The sequence below is a fragment of the Tauraco erythrolophus genome, chromosome 7 (assembly GCF_009769465.1).
Source record: "Tauraco erythrolophus isolate bTauEry1 chromosome 7, bTauEry1.pri, whole genome shotgun sequence".
In the NCBI taxonomy this organism is placed as follows: Eukaryota; Metazoa; Chordata; class Aves; order Musophagiformes; family Musophagidae; genus Tauraco; species Tauraco erythrolophus.
Window position 1 is genome coordinate 63,714,034 of NC_141471.1, and position 20,082 is coordinate 63,734,115.

General features: G+C 44.0%; 1 protein-coding gene across 2 annotated transcripts in view; it reads left to right on the plus strand.

The window, feature by feature from the left end:
* The window catches only part of COL15A1 (collagen type XV alpha 1 chain), a 130,553-nt gene extending 110,713 nt beyond the window's left edge, over positions 1 to 19,840 (plus strand). For both annotated transcript variants that reach the window (XM_086614931.1, XM_086614932.1), the window contains exons 33-43: positions 1,932 to 2,021; positions 5,353 to 5,402; positions 8,062 to 8,172; positions 9,552 to 9,696; positions 13,738 to 13,802; positions 15,055 to 15,183; positions 15,350 to 15,409; positions 16,786 to 16,845; positions 17,785 to 17,970; positions 19,171 to 19,286; positions 19,624 to 19,840. In XM_086614931.1, the coding sequence (XP_086471057.1) occupies positions 1,932 to 2,021; positions 5,353 to 5,402; positions 8,062 to 8,172; positions 9,552 to 9,696; positions 13,738 to 13,802; positions 15,055 to 15,183; positions 15,350 to 15,409; positions 16,786 to 16,845; positions 17,785 to 17,970; positions 19,171 to 19,286; positions 19,624 to 19,840 (1,229 nt within the window). The remainder of the gene's footprint in view (positions 1 to 1,931; positions 2,022 to 5,352; positions 5,403 to 8,061; positions 8,173 to 9,551; positions 9,697 to 13,737; positions 13,803 to 15,054; positions 15,184 to 15,349; positions 15,410 to 16,785; positions 16,846 to 17,784; positions 17,971 to 19,170; positions 19,287 to 19,623) is intronic.
* Positions 19,841 to 20,082: the final 242 nt, after the last annotated feature.

Sequence of the window (20,082 nt, forward strand, 5' to 3'; positions counted from 1 at the left end):
AGAGTGCAAGAGATCAGGATAAGGGGCAAGAGCGGGCATAGTAAGTGGTAAAGGAAGATATCTTGAAGAAGAGAAAGTCAGAGCTTGCTTGTATAAGCTCTGTATTGGTCTCAGTATTTTAAGATGACCTAAAATATGGATGAGTGGACTGGAAATCTGCCTGGAAAATTGCTCTGAAGATGTCACAGTCAGACAGGGTTCAGCTGACAACTAGGAAAACTGTCTAATTGCACACCTGAGAGATCTTCGGTGCAAGATAAAATGGGGCCCCACTGTTCCGTCTGTAGGCATTTGAACATGGACTCACAGCTGGAGGCTGAGTCACCAGACAGATCATGAGGAGGCCCATGGGAGTATGACCAGCTTTCAGCTCTCATGGCTGAAAGTCAAAAGAGAAGGGTGGAGAGGAACTGTCAGGAAACTTTCCTTGTAACATAGAATCACAGGATGGTTTGGGTTGGAAGGGACCTCAAAGACCATCCAGTTCCAACCCCCCTGCCATGGCAGGGACACCCTCCACTACACCAGGTTGCCCAAAGCCTCATCCAACCTGGCCTTGAACACTTCCAGGGATGGGGCAGCCACAGCTTCTTTGGGCAACCTGTTCCAGTGCCTCACCACCCTCAGAGTGAAAAATGTCTTCCTTATATCTAATCTAAATCTCCCCTCTTTCAGTTTAAAGCCATTGCCCCTTGTCCTATCACTCTGAAAGGGAAAAAGTCCATCTCATTCTTCCGTATTTGTAGCCATTCTGCACAACTAGAAGAAGGAAAAATACTGCAATTATTTTTTAAATTAAGGCTTTCTTACCAATAAAGTCTTTATTTATTTATTACCAATGAAGTCTTATTTGTAAGTGGCATCAGGTCATGGAGCATGGACTGGGTGGCCAAGCAAGAGATTGTTTCTCTTGCTTCACTGTGCTTGCCCCAGTGAAGTTCACAGATGTGATCAGATCAGGTTACAAAAGAGCCATTGTTCTTAGTCATCTGCTGGCCCACAGCATAGATCACAAGTGACCACGGGGGCTGAAAATATCACAGGCAGGGAACCATTAAAAATTACTTCAAGAGACGTGTCTTGTATCTGCTTGTCACTATGCTTCAGCACACTTCCTGCTCGTAACTCAGAACAGCACCACCTCCCCTTCAACTGGAAAAGACATTTCTGCCTGAAGGATGTGGCTGTAAGATGTTACTGTGGCAGAATGGTGTTATTTTGCATGAATTTTGCATAGATATTAGCAATTACTCAGGTAGAACAAAGAGAGAAATCAGACCTAAGAAGTCTAAATACTCAGAGGTCATTTTACCAAGCTATTTTGTAGGGTAAGGTTACTATGAACATTGAATAATACCTGGAAAAATAGAAAGTCTATCCAGATGTATTTGGATGCAAGTCTACACTCAGCTCACCTGGATGGAAAATGATGCTCAAAGCGTTTCTGTTCTCAGAGAACATTTTTCTTTGTTCTTAATGCTTTTGTGACATGAAGGAGCAATAAACAATAATATTTTTGACATCCACAGTAGCAGATACTATCATTTATTGGTTTGTTTTGGAGTCTGGAGGCAGTAGAAGATGTGATACCAAACACAGGGCCATAACTGAAGAGCTGTTTCTACAAAACATTCGCAACTGCAGTGAGAACAGGTTTGTTCTGAGGGTCTTAGGTGAGGTGGTCAGGGGAGGGGAGAGAGAGGGGCTGACTTGTAAGAGCGAGGTTGTCTTGCACATGTTGGGGCTGATAAGAGAGGACAATTAGGAGGCCATTCAGCGTTCATGAGGAGAGTGAGACAAGCATATAGGGACTGGAGCCACGTGCCCCACGTGGATGGAAAAGTCTGCTCTCACTTTCTGTGGTTGGGTTGTCACTGCTATAGTCTCTGCTGTTTGCAAGTTCTCATGAATTCGTGATGCTTTTATGGCAGGTGCTAAAGCAAGCAGAGACTCCTGGAGGCTGCACGGTTCAGTGGACTTCAAAGGAGAAAAGGGAGACAGAGGTGCTCCAGGACCACCAGGTATACTAAATCTGATATCTCACCGACGTCCTGTAAAGGAATTCAGTACATGACTTTGATACTTACCCCTGCAGCCTTACCTGCCCAAGGACCTACACCTGGGTTCCTTGCTGAGCTGACAGACAGAGCAACAGAGCCCGTAACGTTATCAAAAATGTCTTCTGAAGAGAAGTATCTGTACTGCACATTTGTGAGTATTACGAATGTGTCAAGTACAAGAATAGATTTTGAAGTGTAACCGGCTGGTCGGAGATTTTTTTTAAATCTTAGAGGGACATCATGTCCACTTCCTGAGATGTCAGTTTATTGTCAATCTTTTTGAGCTAATTGGGATAAAATCCAGCTTCCTGTTTCAGGGTAACATACGTCTGCATTCCGAGTTCAGGGCAGTCATTTGTCGGTGACAGTCCCACTTCCAGCAGAAGGCGGAACTGGATGATCAGTCAACTTTTTAATATTCTATGCTTTGTCTGTGATCATCGTGAGAAATCTGTGTGAACTAAAAATACAAATTCACTGGTGGTAGGTGCATCATAACAGATGTTCCTCACCAACGATTTACTGCGGTGTATCGAGAAGTTGATACGCATTGCTAATTCTTACGCATACAAAAATAGTTGCAGAAACAAGCATCTATTTGAAAAGATTGTTACTACAAACTCTTCCTTTTCTATATATTTTTTGAAATCTCATATACTAAGATAAAGCTTTGGTCAGTGCCAGAAATCATTTGAAATGGAAAAAGCAGTATATCAAATTAATATTGCTGTACCGTATTTGTGATCTTTGTCCTGCAATGTGTTGATAATAAATACAAAACTACATCTGTATGGATATTTCTGTCTTTGTTCCAAAGACACAGTTCTGGTGACTGACGGTGACATTCTGGTTATTTTTAAGAGGACATCTGTTTGTTCTCGTAAAATCTGTTTTCTTGTCTTATCCTCATTAATTTTTATTCTGATCAATATCCAGTGCCTTAAAATAAGTGGTTAGTGCTTCCTAGTCATCAATAAACTGGTAAAAAGGAGAAGCAAGAAGCATTCCTAAACAGAAATTAAGAAAATTTTCTCTTCTGTGCTGGCTTATCCGCCATGAACATATGTGTTCCCTGCCGGGTTCTGTATTTAATGCAAATTAATGTCCTAAAAGTATTTTTGCCTATACCTGATGATTTTAGGTGCTTAAGAAGGAGAGAATTACTGGAGGTTTATGCCTAAGATCTTGTAAAACTGCAGCTAGTGAAGGACAGTGAAAACAACAAGAGAATTCTGGTTAAACTGAATTCACCTTTCTCCTAAAATAACCGAGATTCATTCATTTGCCGACCGGATCCAAACAGATCGACCAGCTTCAATATTTTGTGAAGTTAAAATACATTAACGAAGACCAATCCTGTTGCTGCTCTAAAAAATATTCCTGTTTGGTTCTTGCTTGTTGATGTAGTTGCTAAAATCCTAAATTCCTCTAGGTCTCACAGATACCCATATAGTCTTTGACAGTGCAAATTCACAAGCCAGAGGTAGTGGAACATGATTAAAGTGCAGGAATCTTTTAAAACCTCTGAGGGACAGACAGCTGAAGCTCCTTCCACTGCAACATCTGTTGAGTTCCAGCAATCAGAAGAGCTTTCTGAACTGTGGTACTTGTTCCCACAGTGTATTTATCTTCCCTTTTCACAAAAAGGCTCCTCTCCAACCTGATGAGCAGGCTCTATTAATTGATACCATGGGAAGACATGAGGCCAACACAAAATAAGTGGGTTAACAGCAGGACACTCTTTACGTAGCTACTCTGTGTAGAGGCAGGTGTAGCGAGTACCCAGAGCAGAGGTGCTGTGTTCCAACCACACGTGCAATGCTCCAGCACAACCTCAGTGTTTCTGGCTGGAAGAAGGCAGTCTGGAACCTTGTAAGAAAATGCATTTGGAAACAGAAGAGACTTCACTGTGTCGTAGTCTGAGACCCAGTTGCCTAAGGCTGAAGACCTGCCCATCGAAAATGCAGGGTTCCTTGCGGTGTGCTGGCCCTTGCCCGTAGTCAGCCTCCTTCCTGCCTGTGACTCATTCCCCAAAAGGCCAACCTTGCATTCTGGACAAGTTTTCACACTCATCCAAATCCAACCTTTGGCCTGTTTGCTTGTCCCAAGACCTTCTTTTCTGTACGAGGAAGTTTCACCTGTTTCTCTGTGAATCCTGGAAGGAACAGAGCTGAAGGAGAATCAATGAGGTGGAGCGAGGCAGCTTCTTGCCGGGCAAACATTAGTTCTGGTACTAGGTGAGTTCTGTTGCTCCAGGGGCTGAGCTAATTTCTAGCTCACATCCCAGATCTGAAAGCAGCGTAGCTTCCCGTTTTCCACAAGCAAGGATGTTCTGTGACTTTATGATTGTTGGCAGGGCATGCTTTTGCCGTTGATATGCTAGTAAACTGAACAGACCCCGGCCACAGCGGACAATTATCCTGCCCTTTAATTGTGGGAATACATTTCTGCCCCTGAGTACTGATGTGTACAGTGTCTGCTCGACCAAATTGCATCTCAGATAGGATACTGAGGTCTGAGTCCTGTGACTGCCATCGGGTTGGACCCAAAGATCTCAAAAATTCATCACAACACATTTGAAGAAAATGCATCAAGCCGTTATGGGCAGCAGTAAACCAGTCTTTTTTTTCCACATGTATGCCAAACAGGATATTTAAAGGGTTTTTAGACTTTTTGTGCTGGCTCAGCAGCTCTGGCTGACCACCCCTGGCAGACAACACAGCACAGGTGGTAAAACCGTTGATACTGGTACTGGGTTTTTGTTGCAGAAGAATGTCAAGGATCAATTATTCCATGATCAGCAGCAGCACGGCAGGAACACCGTTTCTTTCTCCTGCCAGTTATGGTGCTGTCCTTATGCGAAGGGTAACGCAGCTACCAGTGGGCCACCCCTCTGCTGGCAAAACATATGGAAAGCTTAAGCTTCTCTCTTACCTCGGTTTCCATCAAAGGGATGAATTTGGATGCTTCTCTTTCCCCCTCTACCCAGCTGCCGTTTTTTCAGAAAATGGGGAATTTTTCATGTTTGAGCCTTGTTTGCTTTCAAATTTCTCTGAAATTCACAATCAGATTCAGAAGTTATTAGGGTGGAAGGGTGACAGACAAGACAGGGCGTGTAAGCCTTGCTTCGTTAGGAAAACAAACTAAAAATATCTGCGAGATTTAAAGGTTAATGTTATTATTGTGAAAAATTTCCCTTTAAACTCCGAAACCAGTAGCATCCAAAGTGATGCTTTTAAAAAGAAAATTACAGATAATTATTGTACTTTATCATGTTTTCTTCATTTTTCAGGTCCACCTCTGCCTCCATCGTATTTCAGCCACTTTATTAATAGCATAAAGGTAATTAGATCCCATTTGTGACTGAGTTCTGTTGAGCTTCTTTTAAGGTGTATTTTACTATAAATTAAGCATAAAACAGTACAGTGTGGTCAAATATAAAAAACAGATAAGATCATCAACAATTACAAATTATATTAATTTCTTAAAGTCCAGCTGGATAGACAAGTTTATTACAAGCGTAGAGATAGCAGATGTCAGTAGTATATAAAGATTACTTTTGAAAAAACTTTATTACTGAGGCTTTTTACCTTTCTGATGGTATTAAAGTGAGTCATAATTCACTGTTACCCAACCCAAGTGGGTATAAATTATCTGCCATAAATGAATGCTTTTGCTGCCATGCTAACTCAGGTCAGAGACATCCATTACCCGAAGGGCTTCTGGAAAAATTTAGCATCAATTAACACATGGAGGACGTGGGGGAGGTGGGTTGTGGGGGGGATCGCTTCTGGGTAATACTATTTATCTTTTAAGCACACTGAATGAAATAAGTTAAAGTGATGGAAACTACTTTTTCTGGAATCTTTTACAAGAAAGTATACCTGTACCTTGATGTGTTTGGTCTCTCTCTGTTTCGTTGCTCTCCTGCCTGCTTCGAGGGACAAAAATTGATACCAATGCAATACTATTTTACAAGTTTTTAAGTGAACAAGGCTCTTTATCAGTCGAAGATCTGAAAAAAAATTGAATTGAGTTGTCATTTAATGATGCCACCAAAAGCAGTGCGCTGTCAGGTTCCTTGAAAGACCCTGAGTGCTGTCTGGTTTTCAGATTCTGTTTCTGCTTGGCTGAGAGCACTGAAGTTATTCCCACGGCATGAAGTGCCCAAGGATGCATGGCAGAGCTGATATGGCTTCTTGGATTTTATAGAGTCGTGTCTGTAGCTTTACAGCTTTAGCTACAAAGAACTCGTTTTTCATCTAGTCCTTCCTCTCTGCGAAATGGCGTGTGGTACAGAAAGCTTGATGGTCCTGTTTACTGGGAAACTAAAAAGACGAAGAGTCACAGGAGGAGCCATCTGTTTCTGGCTTTCTGCAGCTGCCTGCCATTCTTGCTTTGCCCTTTGCCTCTTCTGTTCACGGGTTTATTTCTCAGAAAGGTGAAACAAAGTAGACAAAGAAAAAAGTTGAAGGAAAAAAGCCAGCAGGCAAACAGAAGGAAATCATGTGAGGAGGAAAGTGCGGTTGCTGTGGCTTGTTTTGCACAGAGAGATAACAACTTCGTATTTAGGCTTCGTAATTAAGGCTTTGTTGGTGACATGGATGACGGCATTGAGTGCACCCTCAGTAAGTCTGTCGATGACACCAAGCTGTGTGGTGCCATGGACTCACTTGAGGGAAGAGATGCCATCCAGAGGGACCTTAATTGGCTTGAGAAATGGGCCAGTGCATGAGCTTCAACAAGTCAAAATGCAATGTCCTTCACCTGGGTCAGGCCAATCCTAGGCACAAATACAAACTGGGCACAGAGTGGGTTGAGAGTAGCCCTGAAGAGAAGGATTTGGGGTGTTTATAGATGAGAAGCTCAACATGAGCCGGCAGTGTGCTCATGCGGCCCAGAAGGCCAGCCGCATCCTGGGATGTATCAAGAGAAGCATGGTCAGCAGGTCAAAGAGGTGATTCTCCCCTTTTTACTCTGCTCTTGTGAGACCCCACCTCGAATACTGCGTCCAGTTCTGGTGTCCCCACCATAAGAGAGACATAGATCTGTTGGAGCGTGTTCAGAGGAGGGCCACAAAGATGATCCAGGGGCTGGAGCACCTCTGCTACAAGGACAGGTTGCAGGAGCTGGGATTGTTTACCCTTGGAAAGAGAAGACTTCGGAGGGACCTAACAGCTGCCTTCCAATTCCTGAAGGGAACCTACAGGAAGGCTGGGGAGGGACTTTTTACAAGAGTGTCCACTGACAGGACAAGGGGAAATGGGTTTAAGTTGAAGGAGAACAGATTTAGATTAGATCTTAGGAAGAAATTCTTCAGTATGAGGGTGGTAAGACTTTGGAATAAATTGCCCAGAGAAGCTGTGGATGCCCCCTCCCTGGAGGTGTTCAAGGCCAGGTTGGACAGAGCCTTGAGTAGCCTGGTCTAGTTGAGAGGCGTCCCTGCCCATGACAGGGAGGCTGGATTAGATGATCTCTAAGGTCCCTTCCAGCCTGTGCCATTCTATGGTTCTATGATTTTGTTATTTTGGTCCACACCTCCGCCCTTCTCTCTCATTTTATATACAGCAATCTTCACTTCGACACGTACTTTTAAATATCTTGTCTATTCCGTGTCAATCTTGCTTTGCTTTTTCCTTGATGAAGGAGAAAAGCAGAAAGCTAGGCTTTTATGCTTCCTCCAACTTCCTCTTTGCCTCCAGATACAGCACAGGACAAGGTTTTGCTGGGTAGAACAGCAAGAAACAGCAATAGAGGCATTTTCTCTGCCTCCACCTAAACCCGCCGCCGCAAGCCCCTGCCCTGAGAAAGCCTTGCAGCCTCAGTAGAGAAAGCATTCCTTCCCATTCCATACCACTGAAGAAGGAAGTGATGTCAAAAAGATTTTAAGCAGATGCTTTTCTTTATTAAGCTTAGAGATTTCACGTCACTTTAAAAGATCTGTGCATAGAGTTCTGATCTCCCTTCACATCAACGTTTTAAAATACATTCTCTTTTAAAGGGTGAAAAAGGAGACAACGGAGTCACTGGTGTGAAAGGAGAAAAAGGAGAACCAAACGGAGGTTTTTTCCTGACAGGACCTCCTGGGCTGCCTGGAAGACCAGGATTAGTTGTAAGTCACGCAAGCTGTGGGATAGGGATGTTTGTGGGTACCCATTGTTTTAGTTTAGAAGGCACAAACATCAAGATGATGTTAAGAACTGTACACAGACTCACGTGCAAACCGTTGGGTGAAGGTGAGAGCGTTGCGTTAGGCGTGAACACAGACACGTCCCTGTTGTGCACAGAATTAATCCGCGATGAAAAATTGATGTAATGTCGTGCTCGGCTGCCCAATACAACTACATCAGTATGTAGGTTCATGCTGCAAACAGCATTACAAATCAAGGCAGTATGAATAACTTGTGAGGCTACTGCTTACATCCCCACAAAATCCAAAGTAGGCTGTATAAAGTTAGGCAGAGGCTGACTTGAAAATTATTGGCTGTCTAAATAATTAATCTTATTTTCTATACCAGTAATCCAAAACCATGAATGAAGAATCCAGTGTGTACCTGTCTGGATCATTCCTGTAAAATTCAGCCACTGTCTAATCTCTGCCTAGTTGTTTTATCTTCTGGCAATTGCCATCACAGCTGCTTTGGAATCAAACACTCTGATTCTTTGGAAGGTAGTTTGTCCCTGGGGTCTGGCAACAAATGTGGGTATTGCATTACTCTATTGTCAAGGAGCATGAATGGGTGGGTCACAGCTGAGGACAAAGTGTTAGGTTAGCAAGACCACCTTCAAAAATCCCCCTGGCGCTATTCCTCGTTGCTGAGAACCACACCCCTGTTTAGAAACTGTTCCACTGGCAAGAAGGAGTTGGATGGCACAGCTGAGACTGAGCTCTCCTAGCCCAGGGACCGAAAACGGTTCCATGGATGCAGGCCAGTTTGAGCACAGGGAGCGCAAGCCCCCCTCATCCAGGCTGAGGACACACTGCTGAACTGGAAATGTGGAGAGTTGGAGCCTTTTTAATCTGGAAGACTGTCAGCTGGAGAGCTTCAGGGTTGTGAGCTGACGTCCGATCACAGGAAGGAGAAGACAACATTCATCATGAGACGTACGCACTTCATGTTAGAGCTTTCCACCATACACCTTCAGCCAAACTCTTATCAGCGCATCAAAGCCAGTAGTCTCAGCACGAGCAGAGTTGTGGTCTGGGTCTTTGAGAGTACTGTCCAGAGTTTTGCAGGTATCAGCAACTCGGAAATAGGCGCGAGAACTTTCAGAAAGCTTTCCGAATCTTAAATTCCTGAATTTAGTTTCGTACATGATGGAATTTTTCATTTTCCATTCATGTCCATGCCTCCTTGAAGAAAATTACGTACAGACTCATGTCTAAACAGTAGTGTGGCCGCAGGCCTTCAGAAAATGTTGCCACCAGAAATGAAGGCCATGCAGCAGTGAAACTGATACGTTCAAAGAAATACTTTTTATCGCTGATAGGGACCAAAAGGGGATTCAGTTGTTGGACCCAGAGGACCTCCAGGGTTACCTGGCCTACCCGGCTTACCAGGTTATGGAAAAATTGGACCTCCTGGCCCCCCTGGCCCACCAGGCCCACCAGGACCCCCTGCAATATATGGCTCAGGTGAGAGGCTGTGATTCTGCTTTTCACTGTATATGCAAGTACATGGACATGTGCCCACACCCTTACACTGCCACATCCTTCGCATACCCCTTCTTCCATCTGCCCACCCGCTCTGCACGCCTGGATCGGCTTGCTCCCCTCTCTCCTGCCCTCTAAAGACTTCTCCTGGGGGTGAATTGGAAGTGGCAGCACAAAAGGAACAATTTCCCTGCAGACAATTTTCACTGACTGGTGCCACGGGACTGCTGTGGTGGGGAGGAAGTTTATATAATGGAGCTAGGCTGCCTTGAGAGCTTTGCAAAATCTATCAAATTGAGCAGTTGGCTGAATTTGAGAAGATGTTCATGTGGGCCAAGGTGCTCTTCATGTAGTGAATGGAGTTAAAGCCAGTTGGTGGCTGGTCACAAGTGGTGTTCCCTGGGGCTCCGTACTGGGGCCAGTTCTGTTTAATACCTTTATCAATGACCTGGACGAGGGGATCGAGTGCACCCTCAGTAAGTTTCCAAACGACATCAAGTTGGGCGGGAGTGTTGATTTGCTTGAGGTTATGCAAGAAAGGCTCTGCAGAGGGATCTGGACAGGCTGGATCGATGGGCCAAGGCCGGTTGTATGAGGTTCAACAAGGCTGAGTGCTGGGTCCTCCACGTGAGTCACGACAGCCCCCTGCAACGCTACGGGTGTGGGGAAGAGTGGCTGGAAAGCTGCCTGGCAGAAAAGGACCTAGGGTTGTTGGTCGACAGCCAGCTGAATATGAGCCATCAGTGTACCCAGGTGGCCAAGAAGGCCAATAGCGTCCTGGCTTGTATCAGAAATAGCGTGGCCAGCAGGACTGGGGAAGTGATTGTCCCCTGTACTCAGCACTGGTGGGGCCACACCACAAATACTGTGTTCAGTTTTGGGCCCCCCACTACAAAAAAGATGTTGAGGTGCTGGAGCGTGTCCAAAGAAGGGCAACGGAGCCAGTGAAGGGTCTGGAGCACATGTGTTATGAGGAGCAGCTGAGGGAACCGGGCTTGTTCAGCCTGGAGAAAACAAGGCTGAGGGGAGGAGACCTTATCACTCTCTACGACTACCTGAAAGGAGGTTGTAGCGAGGTGGGTGTTGGTCTCTTCTCCCAAGTAACAAGTGATAGGACAAGAGGAAAAGGCCTCAGGTTGTGCCAGGGGAGGTTTAGATTGGGTCTTAGGAAAAATTCCTTCACTGAGAGGGTTGTCAAGCACTGGAACAGGCTGCCCAAGGGAAGCGGTTGAGTCACCATCCCTGGAGGTGGTGAAGAGACGTGTAGACGTGGCGCTTGGGGACACGGTTTAGTGGTGGACTCGGCAGCATTAGGTTAATGATTGGACTTGATGATCTTAAGGGTCTTTTCCAACCTAAATGATTCTATGATTCTGTGATTCTGAGATACAAAGGCAGTACCCACAGTAGAGTTTAGGTCTAGAAAGAAGCTGCTGGAGAACTGCTGCCGAAAACGAGTTGTTATGCAAATTCTGAACAGAAACAAAACTTTGGGAGGGTTGGTTACTGCACCTTTAATGATTTTCGACTGAATGGGTTAGAAAAGGAGTTTGGGGAGCAGACCTGTCTCCAGTTTGTTCCTTCTGGGTATTTCTTGAACTGGGTCAGACTGGTTTATACAGCTGCCCAGGGACAAGGTGAGACTTCATCTGGTAGATATTAATTGTCTATCAGAAGCGTTCATCCTCTGAGGAATATTTGAGAAAGACGAAATCCTTACCAAGTTCCACATTGGAACATAGGCCTGTACCTGATTTAGCCCCTGATCATCAGAATACGACAGATCCTCTGCATCCATAAGGTCCATAAAGGCCTTCAGGTCTTTTCCGGTGTAATTTATATGAAGCACTTCTGAATATTACCTGAGGGACCCAGTCAGACAAACAGATTATTATTAGTACTTCATCCCTATACTTATCGTCTCTGCCATTAGTCTTCATCATCCTCCTCCTCGTTTTCCTCTTTGCCGTGTCAGAAGCTTCTTTAGGCAGCACGGTGGTGGGTGCCTGTTGTACTAAATGTTACGGACACGGCTGTGTTTTTCCTGCCTTCAAGACACGAGTTATCTCTGGTAAAGCTCAGTCTGACTGGGACATGGGGCGCAGATACTGGGATACGGGGAAAGAGGAATGGCTCATCTGAAGATAGATAGCTCTGAACACTTCCAAGAACTGAATGCCTTTCCCCTACCATTGGTCTGAAGGAACTTCTCGGGAGGATCCTTGCAAATGCTCCAGTGCACAGATTCTTCCATTTGTAACCGGTGATTTCATGGCCCCTCCGGGTTTCACAAAAACAAACGTTTTTGAGCACGAGAACTTGCTTTATTGGTGCATAGCTGCAGCCTCCTGACCCAGCAGCTACGGAGCAGTAAAAAGCAAGCTCTGGATGCGGCGGTGCTCTCAGGGCCAGCCTTTACTGACTCTGCAATGGTTCAAACTTTTTATTTTTTATTTTATTTTATGGTCCTTTATTCAGCCTATCAAACTACTTCGGAGAGGAAAGATACAATAAACCAGAAGATAGTCAATACTTTTTCTTCACTGAATGTGTTTGTGGAGTGGAGGGGAATCTATAGCTCCACTTTCACTGACCATCACTGTGGTCCTCATTCCTTTGAAAAATTCTGAAGGCAGAAGGTACGCTCCTTTAGCTTATCTTCTGTTCTCCTCCAGTCCATGTAGTTGCTGTATCCAGTAAACTGTGGATGAATGGACTTCGGTTATTGTGGAGAGGGCTACCGATGCACTCACCAAAATTTCTCCAAAGGGTAGTTCCAGAGAATATTCCTATGTTCCTCCATTTCTCCTTCACTTTTGAAGAGCAGTTCTGTCTGTATTTGGGATTGTGGCACTATTTGCATAGCTAAGAGCAGCTGGACACTGTTTTCAGGTGCCCAGCAAGGTAGGAATTGGGGAGTGGTCAGGAGCTGAACCTTGCAGTCCTGCGTGCGTGTTTCATACTCCAGACTCACCAGCATGCTTGGACATGCTGGACTTCCCCATGCTCAGGTAGTTTCACAACCATCCACCAACGGTTGGATCTCTTTCTTCCATGTCATACTAGATCTCATCATGTCTTTCTGTTCCTGATCAGATTTCTTCCTGTGCGTTCTCCATTCCTCCCAGCAGTACACTAGTGTAGTCTCCTGGATATCCCTGGACCTGTTTTGTTGTCAACACTTTGCCTCTCTCTTTTCCTCTACAGAAGGAGTTTCTACTTACGGTTAATGCAAGATCTGCCCAGATCTCAGCTACAAAGCCCTGCTGGGACCCACCATGATGCTCAGCAGGGCTCGTGTGTAGAAGCTCATTCCTCTAAACAGCTTCAAAGCTCCATTATCATGATCCACATTTGCACAAGACACTTGCTTTCAGACTTCCATATCTTTCCTTCTTTCCTTCCTTAAAAGAAAGGAGATTTTACTCCAGAAAACGGGGACTTTCAGCTCAAGGTGCAGAAATCCAGTTTTGGAGAAGTGACAGGTGCCAGGTACTAGATGTTGTGGACTGCAGTCGTAGAAGTCCAAGTTTATACCTCTGGAGAATTCTTTGTTGCTTCAAAACATAAGCTGAGCTTACACTTGTGCATTTTTTATCTAAGGAGAGGTTCTTTTTTGTTTACTTTTAGGGCGAAAGATGTAATGACTCCCTCAAGGCCTGTACGGGCAGGAGCTAAAAGCTCTTCCATATGCACATCAGCAGCAGCGAGCAGAAGAGCTTTCTAGTCAGTTTGAGTAGATCTGGTTCTTCAGTTGCAGAGCATGAAATCTTGACCTTAACCTCCCAAATAACAGAGAAAAGACTAAGTTTCCCCATTGCTTTTTAAAAAAGTGCTTAGAATGCATTTTCTGTAGTTGGCTTGAGCGCAGCTATTCAGAACTTCAATAGTACTTCTCTTCTCCCACTTCAACTTCTCGCACTACTCCTAGGCATCACCACTAAGTCCTTTCTTTATGTCACTCACCTTCTCTCTCAAAAAAAGATGACCTTCAACATGTATTGTGTGCTTGTTTTGTTTTAGCAGCTGCAATGCCTGGGCCGCCAGGTCCTCCTGGAGAGCCAGGGCCACCTGCAACCAGGAACCTGGTAAGACAGCAAAAATAAGGAAGTTTGCCGTTGAAACCTTGCTTCCAATCTTTTGGTGGTCATTGGTAGCACTGAGAGAGGAGGGAAGGCTCTGTCTTGTGGTTTTATTTATTAGAGTGTTTTCTGGTTCTCTGAACCTTGTAATTTTTCAACAGGGAATCCATAGAGCTGGGAAAAGTGATGAGAGAAGTCTGTCCATGATAAAGTAATGGAAAGGTGCACATTCCGTGTTCAAAGCAATGTCTCTGAAAGAGTGTGGCAACTTAACACGCTGAGATACTGGAATAGCTACTGAATTCCCAGTTTCCATGAAAAAAACCACTTTACGTTACTGGATTAAAACCCAGTAATATCTGTTATTCGATTCTAAGAGGAAAACTGTAGATTTCCCTAGCAAATCTAAAAATTGCTGTGTCAGAGGATACATAGAAATTTAATGGTTTCTTTTTCTTACTGCATGAATCAAATCAGAATGGTATCCTAGATATCCATGCAGTAAAAATGACAACTAAGACTTCTGTCTTGTTAAATTCTAAATTAAGTATTCATAGTTTCTGGGAAAAAAGTGATCCAAGCTAGCAGAGAGGGTTATTTGCAATTTTTGTCTTTTCCACATGCTCACATTCTGATAGAAAAGCGAATCTGCAGGAAATCTTTGGCAATCGTCTGAGAATATACTAATAAGCAGTAATTCAGATCATCTACATCATATGAAACGAACTAACAAGAATCTGAGTCCAGGTTTCTTAATGCTTTCCCACCATAGCGTCATACCTCTGCCAACTGCCTTTTCCCATAGAAATTCAGGACCTGACAAGGAGTACAGATCAGGGGAGAAACAGATGTTCAAAGACTGATGCCCCGAGGCAGAGGACTGCATCACAGGCTAGGAGCTCCTGTCTTGGATAGGAGATGCATGCCCATGTATGTTGAAACCAACATTAAAAAACAGTATGCAAACCTTCAGTAGGGTCTGCATGATTCCTAAAACGTTAATACGCCTTCTGACACTGAAGAAATGAGAAATAAATGACACTCAAACGTCAAGAAATGACACTGTAGTTCTGCTGCAGCCCACAGAACGATGATGCTGGCGTGCCAAAGTAGTGAGATATGGATGTTACTGGAGCTTTTCGTGTGAAGTGACGTACAGCTGACTTTGTGAGCCTTTCAGTAAGATGTCAGTTTAACAATTTCACTTGCAAAATGTTTGTGCGCCTGACGAAGCGTGCTTCATTGTCCTACCTGACAGGTGACGACGTTCCAAAACATTGAGGGTATGTTGGCAAAGGTCCATTTGGTAGCAGAAGGGACGCTGATCTATCTGAGTGAAACCAGTGAGGTGTTTATCCGCGTTCGAAACGGATGGAGAAAATTGCAGGTACTATCGCGCTACGTCCTAATCCTTTCCAACTCCTACTCGAAATGGCGTTATTGCGGATATTTTTTTTAAGGGGTGGGGAAATACGGGTGCAAAGATTCCTTTTTTTAGTTCAGAAGCTCGTGGTGATACAGTTTTGTTTGCTTTTCCTTTGGGGTTCTTTCAGCTTGGTGAGCTAATTCCTATCCCTGCTGACAGCCTTCCTCCTCCAGCCATATCAAGCCATGTAAGTACAAAACATTGGACTGTGAAAAACTGAGTTGAAATTTGCAAAACTGGGTGATAAACGTGGCAGAAGTTGCAGGCAGATCCCTGCACAACACAATTTTCCACTGAGACTTGCAAGTTCAAAATAAGCATCTTGCCACTACCTAAGCTTGCAAGTTGGTTCTGACTGGCCCGTCATCTGTTTGCATCATCTTCTGAGACTCCAAATACTACAGAGACAAAGCAGCATTTACAAAAAGCAGAACAAACCAGGCTGCCTACAAACAAACAAACAAACAAACAAACAAACAAACCCCAAAACCAAACCCAAACAGTATTCTGTTTCGTAACACTGAAGTCAGTCGTGTCAAGCCCTGGTGTCCCTTTCAAGGAAACTCAGAAAAGTGTTTCTGAATAGCAGGTTTTCTTTGAAAGATTCTAGTCCTGGATTCAGGGTACATCATCATCACCTGTGTGTGGCTTATCTCACAGTCTTTTCTGAAGCCTCGATTGTTAGTTTGTACCTGACCCCATTCTGTGAGTTGTTGTACCAGTCTGCATGTGAGCACGCTGTCTGTCCCCAAAAAAATCACAGGAGGATGAAAACCAAGAAGTGGCAAAGGAGAGAGAGAACAGTCTCGTTGGTGACAGGTTAATTGAGCTGACTGCTGAGATAACGAAAGGGCCAGAGAGTGCTAGGAAGGAGCAGTGGGAAGGAGGAAGGCCAGAAAGAAATGGAAAAAAGTTAGAGAAAAAGTAGGTCAGAGAGAAGTGCACTTAGCAGACTGGGAAAATGTCTAGACTGCATGTTGTAAGAAATTGTCTGCAGCCTCCAGCTGACACCACAGGAGTTACCCAGCTGGTACGAGTGGCTTGTTACTCATACTTACCGTAACTAGAGAGGAAAACTCGACTGTTCCCGAAACAGCTCTGAAGATCATCGACCTTCTGGTCTCCACACACCAATTGCGTAGGAGAGGGAGCTACTGGGGCCTTGAGGAATATTCCCACCCACTATATTTTCTGTTTCTGCATCCTCCTTACCCCTTCAGTGTTAATTTTCCTCAACTGGTCTTCTGCTGGTGCCAAGGGCAGGCTGCTTCCATACAGGACTCCAGGTGCCAGCCGGTGCTGGCACTGTGGAATGGGCACGCGGCTCTGGCTGAGCGACTCTGGCCAGGACAGCTTTCAAACACACATTTTTGTGCCACCCCGACTCCATGATACGTAGATCCAGTATTCTGGCTGCACGGTTTGGGTTTATTTTCCAGAGAAAGGGCAGTTTCAGATTCTCCAGTGTTCAACGTTTGCTTTGTTTCGAAAATGACTAAGTGTCTAAAATTCTGATCTGAGTAACATGTTTAACGTGTCTGTTTGCATGTGTTAAAATCACAGGGATTTCAGCCTCTTCCAGCACTGAGTCCGATGTCGAATGTGAACAATGGAAAACCAGCAGTAAGTTTGAGATCTGTATCGCAGCTGCATAGCTGTGGTTTGAAACATGACAGTTTGCATCTGGAGGGAGATTTGTGGCATTTCCTCTTCAAATTCACGGATTTTACTTTAGAAGTTTACAAATGCACTTCTTTAACTGGTTTAGACGACTCAGAGACAGTTGTAAATTGTTTCCTCCAGATCTCTTTTCATCATCCTAGCCCCTTTCCCATCTCAAAGAAAAAAAGCGAAAAATCCTGACTCTGCGCTAGGAATTCCTCTTCGCTGAGTGACTGCACCTGCAACACACTGTAATTTTTAAGTTAACAATAGTGTTATAATTAAACCATTAATATTCATTAGAATATTCTGTGTCTTCACGGCGTTGCTTGTTTAAGATGGGCACTTTAGAAGTTAAGCCTTCTTTTAAAATGCTTTAAAATACTTAGATAAAGAAAGCAAGGTAACTGAGTCACATCTTCAAAACAAAACAAAACAAAAAAATAATTAAAAAAAAAATGTTCTTGCTATACTGTTTGATGCTACTAGCATGCTACTTCTTGTATTTAGTAACAGTGAATTTTCAAATGCTGTGTGGTCACTTCTTACTACTTATTTTCATGCTTGTAGGATTTGGATTTTGTGTGATAACTCCAAGACTGCTGCTTAAAAATATTAGCTGCTTTTAAAAGAATTCTATTTTTTAAAATAAATTTAGGAGTATATAATCTTAATGGTTTCCTTAGTGTTCAAAGATAAAGAGGTGTTTCTGCTTCAGGTCTCATAGGTTTAAGAAATGTAATGTTATGGCAGCAAATAACTTTCTTTTCTGGTACGCAAGGTACTGGTTCTTGTGCTGGCAGTAGAAGGGGGGGGGGTGCCCAGTTTGCTTCCAGTATATGTCTTCCTAGTGTTATAAGCTTGAAAAAAAATGGTGGCTTTTCTTCTTTTTTTCTCCAGCTGCATCTAGTGGCTTTAAACTTGCCATTGTCTGGTGACATGCGAGCAGATTTCCTGTGTTTCCAACAAGCCCAACTGGCAGGTTTGACATCTACCTACAGAGCCTTCGTCTCGTCACATCTGCAAGATCTGGTCACAGTGGTCAGAAAAACAGACCGTTACCATTTACCAATAGTCAATCTTAAGGTAAAAAAGAGTGCTTAGTACTTGTTATATTAGGATAGGCCGTAGGTGCCCCAAAATCTTGGAAAATGGCAAAAGCAGGAAGCTTCAACCCAAACGGCGTTTCTTAAAGAAGCAGCTTTGCTTCATACTGTGGAGTCGGGTTCAAGAAACAAAAAAGTCGTGATAAAGCAGAAAGTTACAGACCGACTCCCATCTCCCTCCCGTTTTCCAGGGTTGCTTTTGTCAATACCCCGAGTCCAACGGTAGAGACGGAGCTCTGAGAAGAGCCTGCCTGGAGCAGACTGCTGGCAAAGCCACAGCACCATGTTCTGCTTTCTGGATATTTTTTCTATCGGCGGGGAAAAGTGCATCCTCCTTTCCCACAGATAACTGTTATGTTCTACCTTCTAGAAGGAGCACAGAGCATAGCAGGCTAAAACACCTGTTTTTCTCATTTCTAAAGCTAAAGGCAGCCTCTGGGCTTAGGAGTGATGCTGGGTTTACCCCAGTGAAACTGAGAGGAGAGTCTAGAGCATGAGTCATTCGGTGGTTTCACATAAACAGACACACTCTGGAACTGAGGAAAACAAACCCTGTCTCTGTAGCATTGGCTGGCTCCCAGAACAAACGGCCAAGAAACCTACAGAAATAACACACGATGCTTGGAACACGCCGAGCGGATGCTGCTCTGAAGTGCAAGCAAACACAGAGCCTCGGAGGCAAATCCGTAAAGACAATATTGCTTCAACTTTGGAAAAACTCAAAAGCAGTTTGAGAGGTAGCCTGATGCAAAGCTTTTGCCTTAAATATTTGCAACGCTTTTCACAAAATCGTGACCCCAACAGCAGTTCCAACACAAATTATCTCTGTATTTCCTCTATAGCTGGAGTAATTATAAGCAATTTTTCAAACAACCCCTTAGACAGTTAGGAGGAAAAGGACAGTGAGAATGGAGGCAATTGTGTCAAGTGCTTGGAGTGACAGTAGAACAGAGACACTACTGTGAGGCAGAGGCGTGGGTCAGATGGCTGATAGTGCTGGGATGACAGATGAGACAAGTTTGTTCAGGAGCATCATGCAGAAGGTGATGGGAAAGCTGGAATCATAAGTGTTCTTAAATACCGGTGAGATTTTAGATGTGTAGATGAGTCTGTAAAAGTCAGGTGTGACATGGATTTTGGCTTTGTTTTGTTTGTAAAAGTACCTTTGAAATTCTAACAGGGAGAAACACTTTTCAACAACTGGGAATCTATATTTGATGGAAACGGTGGACAATTCAACATTCATGTTCCCATATACTCCTTTAATGGGAGGAACGTCATGACTGATCCATCTTGGTGAGTTTACCTTACCATTTGTGAGTTTTACGTGACATTGACTTTTGCCAGATAGCAAAAGTATCAGTATCTTGGGCTACCAGAAATGTGAAAAAAATTTCTCCCTTCCCTTATGCCATCTTTCTTTTCCATTTCTGATAGCCTGTAAATGGGATATCAGGTTGTCTTCTCCTTTTCTTCCTCTCCTTTCTACCTTCATCTTCCTCTGCCCCCTGTTTGCTTCAAGCAGAAAGGAAGCAGAAACACAGGCCACCACAGGTACAGGTGTGCAGTTGAATAAAGCAAAAAAAAAAAAATAGACTTTTTCAGGAAATAACTTCTTGACATTACCTTTCAGGCCTCAGAAAGTAATATGGCATGGTTCGACTGCGCGTGGGATCCGACTGGTTAGCAACTACTGCGAAGCCTGGCGCACGGCCGAGATGGGAGCCGTGGGACAAGCATCACCACTGAAGACGGGGAAACTTCTTGATCAGAAAGTATATAGCTGTAGTAATCAGTTTATTGTTCTCTGTATTGAAAACAGTTTTGTATCTGACGCCCAAGGGAAATAATTCACCTGTTGCACCTAGGAATAATCCATTTTACGACGGGAAAAGCCGACACTGACGTTTCGCTCGTAATGATGTAAATATTTTTATTTTTTTTGTAATTGCACATTTCAGGAAAAAAATAGCCAAAGCAAACATACCTCAACACAAACCGCATTCCGGTTAGGTGGGACGTCCCGTGCACCCCGCGGCCGACTTAAAGCCCGTCCTACCACTTGAACCCCACGCGGTTCAACGTTTGCCAC